At 32.1% G+C, this 19,318-nt stretch overlaps 1 protein-coding gene across 1 annotated transcript in view; it reads left to right on the forward strand.

The window, feature by feature from the left end:
* Positions 1-19,318, forward strand: part of LOC145291245 (4-trimethylaminobutyraldehyde dehydrogenase-like) — a 49,737-nt gene that overhangs the window by 15,405 nt on the left and 15,014 nt on the right. Inside the window, exons 2-4 of the mRNA XM_080136852.1 lie at positions 6,790-6,967; positions 11,638-11,783; positions 15,107-15,236. Coding sequence (XP_079992978.1) covers positions 6,790-6,967; positions 11,638-11,783; positions 15,107-15,236 — 454 coding nt within the window. The remainder of the gene's footprint in view (positions 1-6,789; positions 6,968-11,637; positions 11,784-15,106; positions 15,237-19,318) is intronic.

Here is a 19,318-nt window from a genome sequence, read left to right on the forward strand (position 1 = left end):
TTGTCATTCCTATGTAATATTTTTTTTCATTCGGATTTTCCTTAGTAGAAATAGTTGCTTGGTACACTACAGAAGTAATTTGACAATTTCCTTTAAGAGGGCATTTTGATTTAATTCTACAGTTACAACTTTCGGTAGCAATGGGTGTGCTATTTTTGTTTAATATTTTGTTATTATGTTTTTTAATGTTTTTTCTGTGAGTATATACATATGTATCTTATTATTTTTAATTTGGGTACTATCTACCTGTGCGTCGCTATTTTTGAGTATTTCGTTGATTTAATTACTTCTTTTGCCTGAATATATTTATAGGTAAGTGTACTTGTATCTGTGTTATTAGTAATCTGGTATTGAATGTATTATTTTGTGATTTAATATGACTTTATATCTATACTTAAATAGCTTAAACTTCCAACTTAATAGTATAGTTACACCTTTACTTATGTGCATGTATATGTATATATATATATATATATATATATGTGTGTGTATGTGTGTGTATATTTGGGTATATATATGTGTGTGTGTGTATATATATATTTGTATTGTATTCTTTTTATATACATAAATATTAGTAGTTTTCTATTTATAATTATTGGACCTATTTAATTTATTTAATCCCCTCTTATGGCTAAATATGTTATATTAAAAAGATAATAAATATTAATTTTATTCTGTTTTTATTATTATTATTATTATTATTATTATCATTACTATTATGTTTATTGTTATTAATAATAATTTTAATATTGTTTTATCATTATTTTCTTCTTTTATTCATATATTTATCTAATAAAAACGCGAAAACTTTAAACTTATATCATTTAGCATAAAGGGCCTAATTAATGGTAGACGTATGTTTGAATTGCGTTGATTTTACTCGTGGACGTATGTAAGAGGATAAATATGCTAGCCGAATACATTCACTGCCTTTTTTGACACGTTCATTTCTGACGCTTGGATTGTATCTTCTGTTTGTATTTGTAATAATATGTTTCATTACTGAATTGTATAATTGTTCATAAATTGGTTGACACGCAGATTTTTTCTTTTTCTTTTTCTATATACTGTCAAATTCTTACTTTCTCTCTTTCTCTATTTAACTAGATCTCATTATTCTTTCCTTTTCCTTCTAGTTCTTATTCTCTTTATTATAACCATTTATTTCTTTTTTCTTTTCTTCTCCATATCATATATATATATATATATATATATATATATATATATATATATATATATATATATATATTTTCTCTCTTCTTTTTCTCTCTATTTTGTTTTCTATATATTTTCTTTCTCTATTTCTGTCTCTATTCCTTTTTTCTCTTCTCAATCACTCTCTCCCCATTGTAATCTTTTAACTTTATTTAAATTGCCTCTCCCTTTTTACTTTTTTATTTAATTAAAGTCCTGTGTTTTAAGTTTTTTAACTCCAACTTATTAAGAGTTCCTACCTAAAATAAAAATCCATTATTCATTGAACTTTTGAATAGTCAAGTCGCTGCCTGATGATATCTGTTGTTTGATTGAAACAAGTGGCTATTTGTAGCAGCGGGATGTGAGCATGTTTATATAACAATAAACAAGTATATATATATATATATATATATATATATATATATGAACATAAGAGATATAAGAAATAACAATTCTCTGAATACATTATTCTCTTATTCATTGCAGCATAATCATACGTTTCACTTCAAACAAGCAAAAATAGTGAAATTTATTTCAAATAAATTGCAACAGAGACTTCTTGAATCAGCGTTTATTGCAAATTCAAGCACGATTAAATAACGTTGAGGTTTCTATATTGTATCACCATTAATAAGTAAACTCCTATTAAAAGTACATAAGTTAACTCTCACACCATAGAAAACACTGCCTATAATAATAAATACATATGATCAGTCAATAAATTACATAACAAAAATGAACTCATTTCATTTCAGTTACACATCCATATTTGAATTATAATGGACATATTTGTTCCAAAAAGAATATGAATTGCATCATATCTTTTTAAATATATTAATGGCCATATGACGTTTTAAAAAAAAATTGTACTCTTTCACTACGCTATACCTTTTTGAATTTCCAACGACTGTTTTTGTTCTGAAATAGAACAAAGCCATACATTTCATTACATCCAAAATATATTTTGAAATATTGTACTGGTATTTTATTTTCTTAATTTCATTCATTCAGAAGAAGTCTTACAATAAAGACAAAACGTTGATGAACACATAACTTGGTCTGTTCCTTTGATTTATCTCTCTATCTCATCGGAATACTATTTCCAGCATTCTCATATATATATATATATATATATATATATATATATATGAATTAAAGATGGAAATGTTGAAGACTGAAAAGGCTTTATCAAGAAAGAAAAGTGCTAATTGAAAAGATATGTGATTTTGGGGAATATATGAGGATTGTTTCAAAAGTAAAATCTTTTTTTTTTTTTTTTTCAACTTAAAACGTATAAGGCCTATAAAGATGGGAATTGTAGCATTAAAACGAGTGACCTTTTGTGGTCCAGAGTTTTTCTACGTAGTCACCACCATTCTCAATGCACTTTTGTCAGGAATTCAATGACACATTTCTGCTTCTGACACACATCTATGACAGGAGTTGCTTTCTTAGAATAGTACACTTTCAATATCGGCAACAGAGATGAAACTTTGAGGTCTTGGATGCGTAAGTTCAGTCATCATAACACTGCAATTTTCAATCTCCTTTGATTCATTCAGGCAGAACGAAAAATAAAAGACATTACATTTAGAACACTCCTGGTATCTAGTGATAGAGTATAATAGATTCAGATTTATGTAGAGAGGGAAGACGTACAGGTAAACACACTTGCATATATATGCATACACACACACACACACACACACACACACATATATATATCTTATTATAAATTTTCCGTGTGTGTGTGTGATGTGGCTTATCTCAGTCTATAGGCAACCCACCCAAGTAAGTTAGGTACCAAAATGAAGCTTATGACCCAGCGGATGTTTTAGTGATATTTATATCCATGTTTGGTGTATGGAAATTCAAAAAAATGCAAAAAAAAATAATGATTTACTAAACAACGTTTTATTTACTGGACATTTTTCCGGTACAAGAAAAAAGATGAGGACTAAAAGTTGCATATAACGTTATATCATCAGATCAATAAGGAAAGATGATAAAATAGAGAGAAAAATCGTTTTAGGCCATGGCATTTTGAAGGTAAATACTTCTCATCAAGAGAAAATAAGAGCTAGCATTATACAAAATATAGAATACTAGCAGGCCGCCCGGTCATAAAATATGCTTAAATATATTTTAATTTCAGCAGGTTCCTTATTGATTATTACATTGTACCTAATATATATAATGGTTTACAAAGTTGAAAAAAAAAAATGACTTCAGTGCCGTCATCTGGAATCGAAACCAAAACAGTCAGCACTCCAGCCTTACTTGTTATTTAATGCTTCAGCGACTGTTATTACCATTTGAGCTATTACCGAATGGATAAAAACAAGCTAAAAATCAAACGACTTCAAGCTAAACTATGTATGCATGCTCTGAAGTTAGTTGATTTACTCTTACCAAGGTCAACTGTTTTTTTCATTTTGACCCCTTAGCAGCTATTTATACAGACTAAAAAGCAAGTTGAAAGTGAGCCAGATGTCCAAATACCCTATATATCAAATTTCATTCTGTAGATCAAATATTCTGAGAAGAGTTTGGTAGAGATTTTTCGCACACACACACACACACACACTGACAACGTCACTTTGTATATATATATATATATATGAACAAATGATTAATAAAATATGTTAAAAGACATCTTGAAAAAGAGTTAAAAATATATTTAATTTTAAAAAAGGAAGCACAAGATAAGTGGATAGTCCTTAATCCGCGGAGTTTCGAAGAAATACTCTCCTTCTCATCAGAGGGCAGGAATTAGCAAAATGCAGGATCGGATTTTGCATATAAAAGTATTTAATGAAACTACAAGTAAGTCAAAAGATCTTACTTGGATAAAAAAGGATGAGGTAAGGGGAACAGGAGGCAAAAGAAAAATAATAAAAAGATTTCACATGAATGGATAGTCCGGTGAAGGGTAAAAATCCAAAAATGGTAAAATCCAAAACGGTCGAATTTAAAATTTCAATCCACTGGGTAAATTCCAAATGGTCCAAAATCATCCAAAAGGCAGAGTTCCTTGGATATATATATATATATACTAGCCTGTGTGCCCGGGTGTTTGGAGGTGTGTGTTGAGCAAAAGAAAATTTTTTTTTAATTAAAAAAAAAAAAGTGGTATTAGGCAGCAGGCTTGAACCCATGACGCAAAGACGAAAAAGAAAGTGAAAGAAAATCTGACGTCTTAGCCGATGTTTCCATGACGCAACCAGAAGTCAAAAGCGTTGAAATTAACCAAAGTCAATCCAACGGTGACGATGACTTGCTAAAATGTCGGTGAAAAAAGTCGACCCTTCCTTATACACAACGGTCAAGTTAAGAGTGAAGGAATTAATGTTTTTGGCCAATTTTTCGATATTTGTTGTCCGAGACATCGAGCTTCAAAATGATACCGATCTTGTCAAGATCTGTCACCTCTGTCGAAAGGTTCTGCGAGACATACAAACATTTAAACAGACAGGTGAGATTTATATTATAGATGAATTAAGGATGTACTGGTTATCAAATTGACCGATTAATCGGCCTTTGATAATTGGCTGATTACCAGATTTTCTAATGCCAATTTATCAGCAAATCTATAAATATAAAAGCGAAAATGTATGTTTGTATGTGTGTTCGCTTTTTCTGTATGTCTACAAAAAGCTTTTTTCAGAGAAGCGGTCGGTCGCCTAAAAACTTTTAAAAACTTTTTATATCACATGTAAATCGTAATATCTCAGAGTTAACAACGAAGCTCGCTTGTCTATTTAATTTGCTCGACTTCGGGAAGATAAATATTCAACATTTGTCGCTCGCCGCATGTGGGTTAGTCTTTTTCCTATAACATCTTGGGAAAATAAAAATTTAAAAAAAGCGTTCCCGCAGTAAATGAAATACTATCCCGCAGTCAAACTTGACCTCATTAAGTCATTAAAACGTGAACCTGCCAAATCCAAGTAATTAAATGAATTCAAATGTGTTTCCGTTAGCATCTCGCGGTGGCCCAATGGTTAAAACCGTTGCACTCTTTTTTTTTTTTCACACTTTAATTTCCAACTTTGCCTCAACGGTTCAGGTTCGATCCTCATACTTACTTACCAAAACATTTTTTTTTTTAATTTTAAACCCCCCTCCCCCCGGAGTTTTCACACACACCTCCAAACACCCGGGCAACGCCGGGTACCCCTCACTAGTTTTGTCATAAATGATACTAACATTAATTATATTGTTAAGTTAACTCCCTTTTTTGCTTGCTAGTAAACCAAAAGGACATGCATCGTCTATACCATATTATCAAATAACAGACACGACATGCTGTTAACATGTAGACATTTACAACTGCATTGAATTTGAGGAAAACAGATTCGTTCATTTTTTTCATAGGAGAATATGGGATGCTATAAGATTCCTACCTTGATAATTTACCAGTGGGAATGTGTTAAAAAAATTGTTCAGTTACTAAGTCCATTTGAAGAAATCACCAAAGAAGCGAGTCACAGAACTTCAACCATATCGATATTAATAACTAAAATTTTAGTTTGAGGTTATTGCTTTCAAAAGGGTCCTTGATATAACCTTAAACTATATCGGATGGTGAAGCCCCAGCTTGCGGGCTTTGGGGAGTGTGGAGCGACCCTTTAATTTCCATTGCTCCCAGATACACTCTGACCCGGAGTGGTAATACCTGTTAGGGTCTCAACTATGGGTTAAATAGAAACAGACTTAAAAAAACAAATATATTCTATTAAAAAATTATTCTTCAAAATCACTGGATTCGGCATTAAATAATATGAAAAGGGTTGATATGCCGTAAAACAAAGACAAACAAAACAAACAAACAAATCTTTCAAAAGTTCAATCTAATTCTGATATTTGTGACTTTAGTGGAATCCTTACAACTGTTAAACAATTCAATGAATCAATAGAAATAATATTTTCATCCTATGTAAATGATAAAAACTTGTGTCTACTTTCCTAGATTCAAGATTCAAATTTAAATTTCAAAAGAATGACATGGAAAATAATTGGATTCTCCATCTATTTTCTACTGATGATAATGAAGCAGAATCTTTTAAGCTCTGTTGAGGATCATAGTGAGTTTTATCAATTAAACTAGTCTGGGTGCCCGGCATTGCCCGGAGGTGTGTGTTGAGCAAAAACAAAAAAAAGAGAGATAGTAGGAAGGCCGGCTTGAACCTGTACTGCGAAGGAGGAAAAGAATGTGAAAAAAAAAAAAATGTGACATCTTTGCTGTTGCGCCCATTGCTAAACCAGAAGTGGTGAAGGTTTAAATCAAGGATAGTCAATTGAAAAAAGGGGATGACTTTTGAAAATATCAGTGAAAAAAGCAACCCCTCCCTGTAGAAAAGTGCCCAATTGAGGGTGAATGAATTAATGTTTTTTTTAGCCAATTTTTCGATAATTGTCAGCCGAAGGGTTGAGCTTCAAAACAATACTGATCTTGTGAAAATTCTTCGTCGCTGTCAAAAGTTTTAGGCAGACATGCAAACATTTGAACAGACAGGTGAGATTTATATTATAGATAAGATATCTTTTGTTTTCTGAGTTGAATATTTTTATATTTACTAATCTTTCTAGATGTGGATGCTGAGGAGAACCGGATGTTTACGATTATGGCGTGTGTCTCGTCGGAGATACAGCAGTCAACCCATAGAGAAATCACCTTCCATTCATGAACCATTGAATTATGTGAAAGGTGTCCGGGTCACTCCACAAAATACTAAAGAAATGATACCTTTAACCTATCCTGCTACAGGTAAGTAAGATTTGATTTTTTTTTTAACTTTGTTTTGCTTTGTTTTGCTCTAACAAACATAACATATTTCATCGTTTTAATTTTCTCATTTGGCTTTTCATGAGGAGGAGGCATTCACCCACAATTTCAGTCGCTCCAACCGAGAGATCTTTATAAGATTCTAATCGTTCCTTTGAGTGCAATTGTTTGTATTTCTCTTTGTATTGGTTCACAAAGTCTGTACTGTCACCGGAACAAACAAAAAAAAATGTGTGAAAATCTGACTCAGACTTTTTTTTTTTTAATGCAAAAAAATGTATTTTTTTTTTTTATTAAAAAATTTTTATTACAAAGGAGTCACCACTTATCAAGGCCCAGAGGCCAGTCGAGGATAAGGGTTAATGAGTGTACGGTAGTCGATAGGAAATTTCGTAGTAATCGTTAGGAATGGAAATTTGGTAAATTGGATTACTTAAGGGTCTGGCTCATCAAGAACTTGTTCACGTTGGACTTGAAGACGATCATTTTGTAGTCAGTTGGAAAGCACGAAAAAAGAAGAGAGTTCCACAAGTGTGCAGTTCTAAGAAAGAAGCTTTGTTCATAGGATCTATGTTTAGGTTTAGGCACAGATAAAGAGTGGAGGAAAATTATTGATAGTGGTTTCAAGTAGACGAGTGTTTTTTGTGAAAGTTTGGCCACACGGGTTTTTTAAGTCTTTCTCTTCTCTACCTCATTCTGTCCTTTATCCAGCACTTTCTCGTCCTCGTATTCACACACCTATTTTGCTCAGCGCACAATTTTATTCTCCAGTCGCTGTGGTGTATTTTTCTCTCCTTTTTTTGTGATGCAAGTTCATGCACACTTGCTAATTTGCATACATGTTTTAATGGCTGCTGTTGCTGCTAATATCTTTGCAAGCCAGCTATCCTTCAGCTGATGCTGATTTTCTCACAATTGCTTGTATGCACTCTGTTACATACCTTCCTTTCCCCCAAAAATGTTACAAGTCCAGTTGCTGCTATAATTAATGGAATGATGGAAATCTTATGATTCAAGTTTCTTTTCATATCGTACATAAGGCCTTGGTATTTTGTTATCTTCTTCCTCTTAGCTCTGTTAAAACCAGCATTGCTAGGGACACTTACTTCAACTAGGGTTGCTACTTTCTCTCTTTTATCCTAAATCACTATATCAGGTATAACATTTACGTTTTCTAGGTACGTAGCTGTACAAATTTAAGAGTCATAATGGATGGTATATGTTCCCATGATTTGTTACTACACTGGATGTTTGACTTTTTACAATTTTTCCAGTGGAGATATTTGCATTGTGAAAAACACTCCGCTGGCAGAACTTTACGATTAGATGGAAGATAACTCTCTACTTCTGTGTCAACACCAAAGTGCACCTGGATGTGTGGAAGAGTGTAATATTGCCCTGGTGCATTCAGGGAGCCGCTGAGTGTGGCAGCAGGACGTGGTGCCAGCCCACAGATCTAAAGAGATACAGGTTTTGCTTCAGAAGGAGTGCAACAACTACAATCAAAGCTAATGGGCCAAGAACACCTAAGAATAATATTAAAACTCTTTTAATTGTAAAGAAACATGAGAAATGGCAGATAAGTAAAGTACCGGAAAACCCTAAAAACCCGATAGGTCCGCGTATGTGAAAATTTTCAAATTTTTCAATGTTCTTATTTTGTTATAATTTTATGCCTAAATCAAAGAAAATCGGCCAAAAATACCTAAGAATAACATTAAAACTCTTGTAATTGTAAAGAAACATGAGAAATGGCAGATAATTCAAGAAACGGAAAACCCTAAAAACTCGACAGGTCCGCGTACATTAAAATTTTCAAATTGTTCAATATTCCTATTTTGTTATAATTTTATGCCTAAATCAAAGAAAATCGGACAAAATTAACTTAGAATAACATTACTCTTGTAATTGTAAAGAAACATTAAAAATCGCAGATAATTAAAGTAACGGAAAACCCTAAAAACCCGACAGGTCCGCGTACATGAAAATTTTCAAATTTTTCAATGTTCTTATTTTGTTATAATTTTATGCCTAAATCAAAGAAAATCGGACAAAAATACCCAAGAATAACATTAAAACTCTTGTATTTGTAAAGAAACATGAGAAATGGCAGATAATTAAAGTAACGGAAAACCTTAAAAACCCGACAGGTCCGCGTACATGAAAATTAAAAACTTTTTCAATGTTCTTATTTTATTATAATTTTATGCCTAAATCAGAGAAAATCGGCCAAAAATACCTAAGAATAACATTAAAACTCTTGTAATTGTAAAAATACATGAGAAATGACAGATAATTAAAGTAACGGAAAACCCCAAAAATCCGACAGGTCCGCGTACATGAAAATTTTCAAATTTGTCAATGTTCCTATTTTGTTATTATTTTATGCCTAAATCAAAGAAAATCGGACAAAAATACCCAAGAATAACATTAAAACTCTTGTAATTGTAAAGGATCATGTGAAATTGCAGATAATTCAAGTAACGGAAAATCCTAATACCCCGACAGGTCCGCGTACATAAAAATTTTCAAATTTTTCAATGTTCTTATTTTGTTATAATTTTATGCCTAAATCAAAGAAAATCGGACAAAAATACCTAAGAATAACATTAAAACTCTTGTAATTGTAAAGAAACATGAGAAATGGCAGATAATTAAAATAACGGAAAACTCTAAAAACCCGACAGGTCTGCGTACATGAAAATTCAATGTTCCTATTTTGTTATAATTTTATGCCTAAATCACAGCAAATCGGCCCAAAAGACCTAAGAATAACATTAAAACTCTTGTAATTGTAAAAAAACATGAGAAATGGCAGATAATTCAAGTAACGGCAAATCCTTAAACCCCGACAGGTCCACGTACATGAAAATTTTCAAATTTTTCAATGTTCTTACTTTGTTATAATTTTATGCCTAAATCAAAGAAATTGGGCCAAAAATACCTAAGAATAACATTAAAACTCTTGTAATTGTAAAGAAACATGAGAAATGGCAGATAATTAAAGTAACGGAAAACCCTAAAAACCCGACAGGTCCGCGTACATGAAAATTTTCAAATTTTTCAATGTTCTTATTTTGTTATAATTTTCTGTCTAAATGTTAAGAGGATGTGATTTGCCTGTGCGCTACACAAGCTGAATGTTTATTTACACTTTTAATATATGTGAAACACCTTCGACCTTAGAAGAACATTTTAACCACTGGATAGCATACTAAAAGATAAAGATTCAGTTTAATAGACTGTTTGTATACAATCGCTCCCTATGCAAGACTAACTTATATACAGGTGTTTATACAAGACTTTATATTAATGATGGAATGATTCCAATACTTTTCCAGATTCCAATACAATGACCGATTCCATACTAAATTCCTGAGTCAGATACGATTATCAATTTTAATTCTTTATAAATCTGTAAATATTTTACTATAAAATGTCATTTTGTCCCGATTACTGTAAAAACACATATTTTATGTTCATATGTATTCTCAAACGTAAAAGCACACATTTTATGTTCATATGTATTCTCAAACGTAAAAACACACTTGTGAAGGGGTAATCTTGAGAAATTATTCTTACTGGAATTTAAATCAGTAAATATTTATCATTTTATTATTACTATGAGCAGCTGGAGATGTTTCTTAAACCAAAATCAAATAAAAAAGATAATTTAAGGAATCGGTTTTGGCATTAGAAAATAGGCTCAAATTTTTCTGATTCCGATAACGATTCCAATACTACAAAAAGCTTGGATTTTTCTAATTTCCAATTCCGATTAATCGGCTCAACACTAATATATATAATGTATGAACAAATGATTAATAAAACATGTTAAAAGACATCTTGAAAAAGAGTTAAAAACATATTTAATTTTAAAAAAGGAAATACAAGATAAATGGATAGTCCTTAATCCGCGGAGTTTCAAAGAAACACTCTCCTTCTCATCAGAGGGCAGGAATTAGCAAAATGCAGGATCGGATTTTGCATATAAAAGTATTTAATAGAACTACAAGTAAGTCACAGATCTTACTTGGTTAAAAAAAAAGGTGAGGTAAGGGGAACAGGAGGCAAATAAAAATGATAAAAAGATTTCACATGAATGGACAATCCGGTGAAGGGTAAAAATCCAAAAATGGTAAAATCCAAAACGGTCGAATTTAAAATTTCAATCCAATGGGTAAATTCCAAATGGTCCAAAATAATCCAAAAGGCAGGATTCCTTGGAAAAAAGCGCAAATGGAATGAATTCCAAATCATTAAAAGAAAAGTACTGGAGAGAATATTTAAAAACACGTCTGTCAAGGCTGGATGAATCAAAAAAATGTACCATATGTATGTATATATATATATATATATATATATATATATATATATATATATATAGTATGGTGTCCATATATTTATATGCAATATGTTTAGAATAGAAATGGAACCTCGTGTTTAATTTTGGCAACCTCGTAAATCTTCTTTACCATTTTCTTTTTTTTTGTTCTTTAGTCCGAATCCAGCAATTATCATTGGCTAGTTTTTCACCTCAAAGTATTTTCTCCGTTTTAGCTTTATACATGCCTTATTAGATAGGATGAATTAAAAAGCTTTTCTTTTGATGGTCTGATAATTTTGAATGTTTTCACTTTCTTATTTTCTAGGAGAAGTCCTTCGCACATTTCCAGCATCCGGTCCAGATGATGTTGACAAAGCTGTCAAATGCGCACGAGATGCTTACCAAGAATGGTCGCAGTTGTCAGGATTCCAAAGAGGAAAACTCTTGCAAAAAGCTGGACAGGTTCTGCGGGTTGGTAACCATTTTTTCAAAAGATAATTTAATCTTTGTTTAACATCTTTTTCACATTATATGTGAGTTGCATATTAACCATGAACGCTATGAAGTGATTTTTTGCATTTGTTAGTTTTGAATGAGATCCTCTTTGACTGAGTCATTTCAAGCCTTTCTTAGCCTGCTTTTTCCCCTAATTATCCGCGGTTCAGATATCTGTACATCTGTTCATGTATCAACAGCTTCGTTCAACATATCCATACCATCATAGGTGGTTGCATATATATATTTCTGTGGAAATCTACTTTATTTTCTTATGATATATACCAATACTTATTTATAAGCTCAATGTAATTACAGAGCAATATACTGAATGAATGACAAAAAAGTATATTCCAAAGTTCATGATGTTGACCATCTTATAATTTATTCCTTTAATTCAGTTGACATTTACAATTCTTGACAGTATCTGTGTCGTAGCACAAAATCAATCACTTATTATATCAATTAGAGAATCTATTTTGCCCTTAACTCATCAGAAAAAATAGCAACAATCAATGCATCAAAAGGAAATAAAGTGTGTTTTGACATGATTAAAATCCGAAAATTGGAAGAGAAGCTGTAAATACCTTATAATATGTTTCCATTACACCATTTTGAATCTCTCTCTCTCTCTCTCTCTCTCTCTCTCTCTCTCTCTCTATATATATATATATATATATATATATATATATATATATATATATACATATACTAGCATTTCGGCCCGGCATTTGCCGGGGTGTTTGGGGGTGTATGCTAAGCAAAAAAAAAAGTTTTTATATCTCCTCTATTTACACCTACCAATTTTTAAATCCTTAATAGAAGGCAATTTAATAATTCTTAATATAAAATGGAGATAGTATTTTACTTCTATAGAATACGGAGCGTTGTCGAATACTATTAGAATAATATACAATCATTGTTATAATATGCAAGTGACCTCCCTTTAATGTAGCTTCATTGTCGAATACCATTAGAATAATATACAATCATTGTTATAATATGCAAGTGACCTCACTTGGATGTAGCTTCATTGTCAAATACCATTAGAATAATATACAAACCCGCCGAATATATGTCAAGCTATGTCACGGTAACATATATTGAGCGAGTTTTTAACAGTATTTTATCCAGTTTTTTATTTATAACACCTTTTCCCAAACTTACCGTATTAAAGAGGGGGTCAGACGCCATCTTGAATTTTCCAATACATCGGTAAACACTGTATGTTTTTCGAGCTGAATAAACATGTTACATTGAATAAAAATACGAAAAATATATCCAGTTTGGCAGAAAAGTAACTTATCTTGCCTTTGATAACATTTATTTGTTATATATTTGTTTTTTGACAACTTTTTCGAATCTATATGTACAGTTATACAAACCCAACATTCATTTTGATTTTAAAAAAATTCATTTTGATTAAAAAATAGTTTAGTTTTAATATTTGTTTATTGTCTTAACTCATATCAAATGTTTTGCTTGTGTTCTGCTTCAAATATTCATAATCTTACATGCATAATTTTCATTTAATTATATTAAATAAACTTCAAGTTTACTACAAATCAAATCGTGTTCCTTCACTTTTTTAAAATGTAATTTATAAGTAATTAAAGAACGCATTCTAATCTTTAAAATCTATAATACAACGAAATATTCATTTGCTTATAATATACTTAAACAAACAACTTGTGTTTTTTATTATTTTTTTATTATTAATATTAGATGAGTTTCAGTATAAATCATCGTGTTCTTTATTTCAATCCAATTTTGAAGTTTTGTAAAGCTGTCTGTAAAAATTACTGTTCATTATTGACATTTTAAGAGTTCCACATATCTTGCTTGTTGGGACCTCGGCGATGACGTCATTTTTTCAGCTGGCCGGCCATCTTTATAACGAAGGCCATGCCACCATCCCCCCCACCAAAAGGGGAAGCCTGGCATTTTCTCACCCGAAAGGGGGGAGCTTGGCAGTTTCTCCCCCCAAAGGAGGGAGCCGGTGTCCCCCCCAAGGGTGGGGGGGGCGAAGAGGCCAGGAGGAGGTGACTTTTTTCTTTGGGGGGGGGGGCGGAGAAGCCTCCAGGCACCCTCCTCTCTGAAGGTGGGGTTGGGGATTATCTCTCCCTGAAGGGGGGAGGCCGGCACCAAGCATGTAAATCCAGAGGGGTGACTTTTTTTGTTACCCCTCGGAGTGGGAAGGGGGCCGATCACCCAGGCAACGCCGGGTAACCCCTGCTAGTATGTATTTAAATTACCCATGTTAGTGTAGGTAAAATTATTTTAAGTATGTTTTGTATATTCACTGTCCTTGCAAAGGTAAAATTATTTAAATATGTGTTGTACATTCACCGTCCTTGCAAAGGTAAAATTATTTCATATACATGCTGTAAATTATCTACCCTAGGTAAGATACAATTATTTCATACGTCTAATACCCGTCCTAGCTAGGTAAAATATTCTTTTGCTCGAAATAGCAAATGATACATAGACATTAAAAATTCCTCTCTCCTAAGAATAACAAATATATTCAAAATCAAATTCAATTTTCTCATTGTTTATATGGTCCCCAGCAACGCAGGGTAGCCCACTAGTCTAGAATATAAATCTCACCTGTCTTTTTAAATGTATGTATGTATGTATGTTTGCTTAAAACTTTCGACAGATGCAACGGATTTTCACGAGACTGATATCGTTTTGAAGCTCGACCCTTCGGACGACAAATATCGAAAAATTGGCCAAAAACATTAATTCCTTCACCCTCAACTGGGCACTTTTCTATAAGGAGGAGTCACTTTTACTATTTTCAAAAGTTATCCCCTTTTTTTGATTGACTAGCCTTAATTTAAACCTTTGCCACTTACGTTTTGGCGATAGATTCATGTTCTTTTTATCCTCATTTGCAGTACAGGTTCGCGCTTGCCTGCCTACCACCATTTTTTTTTTTTTTTTTTTTTTTTTTGCTCAACGCACATGTAAAAAAAAAATGTAATTCATCCAATACTTTTGTGTGGCACTGTATATATGTTTAAAGTTGGCTACAGATCTGACTCGCTTATCTCATTTGATAACGCATGCACTTGGTGGAACTAGATTTATAATGAGATTGAGCTAAGTTTGAATATTTTTCTTTTAATCCTTATGTATGCTTTGTTCCACATTGAACTCTCATACTTGAGATTTCCGACCTGATTCTTTTAGGACCCCCCTTTCTCTCTCTCTCTCTCTATATATATATATATATATATATATATAAAATGATAAAATCACAATTTTTACATGTTTTGTAAATTATATTTCAGAGCAGAGCTGAAGAATTTTCTCAGATTGAAGTTTTGGATTCTGGCAAACCGATTTGGGAAGCTCGTTGTGATATTGATGGCTGTGCAGATGCATTAGAATATTTTGGTGGCTTAGCTGCAAATCTAATAGGTAACAAATTTTATTGCACGACTTGTAAAAAATGTTGGCGTCTCAGTTTTATTAAATGAGAAAAAATAATCCGTTAGTTCAACCTGTTATTTTATGTGCAATCAATTATTTAAATTAAATTCGATTTTTTTTTTGTTGTTTTTTTGTAAAGAGTAAATATTTCTCTTTTCTTTTTTTTTCTCTGAATTTTTTGTTTTTCTCTTTTTTTTTTTTTTTTTTTTCATGAAAATATTTAGTTTTGCCTATTATGTTTTGGAATCTTTTGAGATGAGGATTGATAATTTATACTTGAATAATTCGGATTGCTGTTCACATCTTGAATGCTTATCCTCATATTTTGGCCGATTTAACCTTAACCGAAAACTCTTACCATCTTCAAGTGCATCTTGCCGAACTCTGAAAGCTATATGGAATTTCAAGCTAAACCTTTTATTTAATCCACGGGAGTAGAGTATTCTTATTCCATCAGCCATTTTTTTTTTTCTTTTTTTTTGCTGTTTATTCATCCCAAACAAGGCATAGTACCACTAAGTCATAAGGGGCTACTAATAGAGACCAAATTTGCCGAGATACTATGTAGAGAGTTGGGCAGCGAGATGTCTGTTCACATTACATTTGAACTTCTAAATGTCAGTACAGTCAGGGAAGCAATTTTAAAGTCTAGAGATCTTTTACAGTGTATGGGTGGGATTTTGCTGCTTGTGTGATTCGTTTGGAGTATTGTCATCAAGGGAGTATGAGTGCTTTGAGTTTGTCTGAGCATTTACCATTAAAGTAGTAGTCAAACAGGCACAGGGATGCCAGATTTTGGTGATGGGACATTTTTTTATTTTGATGTTAGTTATATACAGGCCACCTGGCATTGCCCAGTCATAAAATACGCATAAATATTATATTTTAATTCATGCAGATTTCTTCTTTTTTATAGTGATTATTTAAAAAGTTATAAAAAAAAGTATGACTTTGGTACGAACCGATAGAATCAAAACCAGAACGTTTAGCACTCTAGTCTTAGTTGTTATTTATCTCTCCAACGTTATTACTGTCTGAGCTAATGACACATGGATACAAAAGAAATTTAAAAATTAATGAATGTTTAATTTTGCACATGCACAAAAGTAACAGCTTGAGTAATGTTTTATTTGACTTTACCCTGCCAAAGGTCAACTGTTTTGTTTTCAATTTTGACCACTTAGCAGCAATTTCTGCCAGCTAAAAACCAAATTGAAAGTGTGCTACAGGTTGTCCAGATACCCTATATATCAAATTTCAACTCTGTAGACTAAATATTCAGAGAGAAGTTTGGTAGAGATTTTTCACACACGCACCGACAAGGTCACTTTTATATATATATATTAAAATATTTTTTGTGTGCTAGTACGTTTTCATCTTAAATTCTATGCAATTATGCACATTGTAGAAACTATGCCTAAACAGAATTAAGCATAATAGTGAAATGAATCCAATAATCTAATAAGAAACCATAAATTATGAATAAGTAATTAATAAATGCTCGTTTTTCAAAGAAATATGCAAATTAGTTAACATTCATGTAGTTACTTGCATATCTATGATTGAGTATATTAAAAAAGTTCATTTTAATAATTTTTTAAAAACTCAATTTTTAGACAAATAAAATATTTTTGGTGACTATGCACTTATATTATCATGCTATTTTTTTAATTTTTCAAGATAAATTCAAGTTTCACAATATCTTTTTTATGAAATTGTTAGGTGGAAGTACAGAATAGTTACAAAACACCTTGCCTTTCCCATGTTAAGAATGGCTTTCAAAATAATAACATTATTATTTCAGCATGGTAACATGAGTGCATAAGTACCAAAATATATATGTTAATCTACAAAAAAAAAAAAATTGTCATGTTATATAATGATACCCTATGTTAGCAAGCTAGCAATTTTAGCTAGTATATAGATTTAGAAACCGGTTCCATTTTAGTTTGAGAAATTATTTAGTCCAAAATCTGTTGCGAACACAGTCACAGATGGCTGGTTTAACAATAAGTGGTTGTGGGGTCACATCAGAAACGTTAACGGGTGCAGACATCTGCAGCAGTTCCCCAGTTTGTGAGAATGAGAATTGGCGAGAGTTTGACGGGATCACATTTCTGAGGTGAGTTGTTCTTGGAGCGAGAAGAACCTGCACATGTTTTTAAGATGTAGCCATCAACCAACCAACCAACCAACCAACCAACCAACCATCCCCCTGAGATAAGGGGCTAGCGAGAATAACTTGGCAGCACATTTCCAAAATACTATGTTGAAGTTCAATAAACTAACTGTATCAAAAAAACAAAGTGGATGACCCCCGATCCTCATTCTCACCTTTCCCCTTTGGTTTCAATCCACATTGTTTTCCAGAACCCCTCTAATTCTTTATAAAATATTTTTAATAAAGTGTTGTATAAAAAAAATGGGGGGGGGGGTCCTTAGCAATAAATAAATAAATAAACTGTATCAAAAAAACATAGACTTAACCCTAACCATCGTCAAGTTGATTTTGCCAAACTAAGGAAGTTATATGGAATTTTAAACTGACCCCTTTATTTAATTCATGGTAGTAGGCTGTTCTCATCCCATCAGCCAGTTCTATTTCATTTTTAGTTTTATATATAAATAAAATATTACTGGGACTACTAGATCAGGCTGTCTGAAGATATTGGCTTCCTGACTCAAATGTGTTTTGCTTTTGTCTTTCAACACTTTGCAAAACTCAATCATGTTCTGCAAAGCTCAAAACAAAAACAGTCCTCCTTTCATCCCCCCCTTTTCTTTTTCTTCTTGCTTTACTTCCCTACTGGTTTCCTGACTTAAAATGCACAAAACAATATTATTATTTGTCTTTCCTAAGCTATTCCATGGTTTGTAGGGTCAGAAACAAAAACTATAGAATCCACAACAAGACAACCAAACTATGAATTGATGATGGAAGGTATAAACGATTGGAAGCATAAAAACTTTCTGCAAAATTATTGGATTGAGCATGAATAACCTAAAATATCTATATATATATATATATATATATATATATATAAAAGCAAAAATGTATGTATGTGTGTTTGCTTTTTCTGTATGTCTACAAAAGGCTTTTTTCAGAGAAGCGGTCGGTCGTTTCACAACTTTTAAAAACTTTTTATATCACATATAAATCGTAATATCTCACGGTTAACAACGAAGCTCGCCCGTCTATTTAATTTGCTCGATTTCGGGAAGATAAATATTCAACATTTGTCACTCGCCGCATGTGGGTTAGTCTTTTTCCTATAACATCTTTGGGGAAAAAAAAAAAGCGTTCAGCAATAAATACTATTCCGCAGTCAAACTTGACCTCATTAACTCATTAAAACGGGCACCTGCCAAATCCAAGTAATTAAATAAATTCAAACATGTTTCCGTTAGCTTCTCGCAGTGGGGCAATGGTTAACGGTGCACTTTTTTTTTTTTTTTTTTCCACACTTTAATTTACAACTTTGCCTCAACGGTTTGGGTTCGATCCTCATACTTACTTTTTTTTTTTTTTTTTTTTTTAACCCCCCCCCCCCACACACACCTCCAAACACCCGGGCAACGCCAGGTACCCCTCGCTAGTACTTTCATGAATCAGAGTTCATTTTCTGTAAGCTGTTTTTGAACCCGGTCAACGACGGGTACTTTTGCTAGTTTTATATAAATAAGATATAACTGCTGCAGGTCATTAACCTTTCTGATATAACCCTGCAACCACTTATTATTACATCAGCTATCTGTGACTGTGTTCGCAACAGATTTTGAACTAAACGACTCCTCAACCTAAAATGGAACCTGTTTCTAAATCTATATACTAGCAAAAATTGCTATCCTGTTTTTTTTTTTTTTTTTTTTTGCTAACATGTGGACAATTCTTGTTTTTTTTGTTTTTGTTTTTTTGTCGATTAACATATATATTTTGGTACTTATGCACTTATGTTACCATGTGTGAATAATAATGATATATGATAAATAAAATATTTGATATGCTGTAAAACAAAATAACTAACTAATAATTCACAAAAAAAAAAAAAAATAAAAACAAGAATTGTCAA

The sequence above is a fragment of the Euprymna scolopes genome, chromosome 12 (genome assembly GCF_053919585.1).
Source record: "Euprymna scolopes isolate OS-2025 chromosome 12, ASM5391958v1, whole genome shotgun sequence".
Lineage (NCBI taxonomy): Eukaryota > Metazoa > Mollusca > Cephalopoda > Sepiida > Sepiolidae > Euprymna > Euprymna scolopes.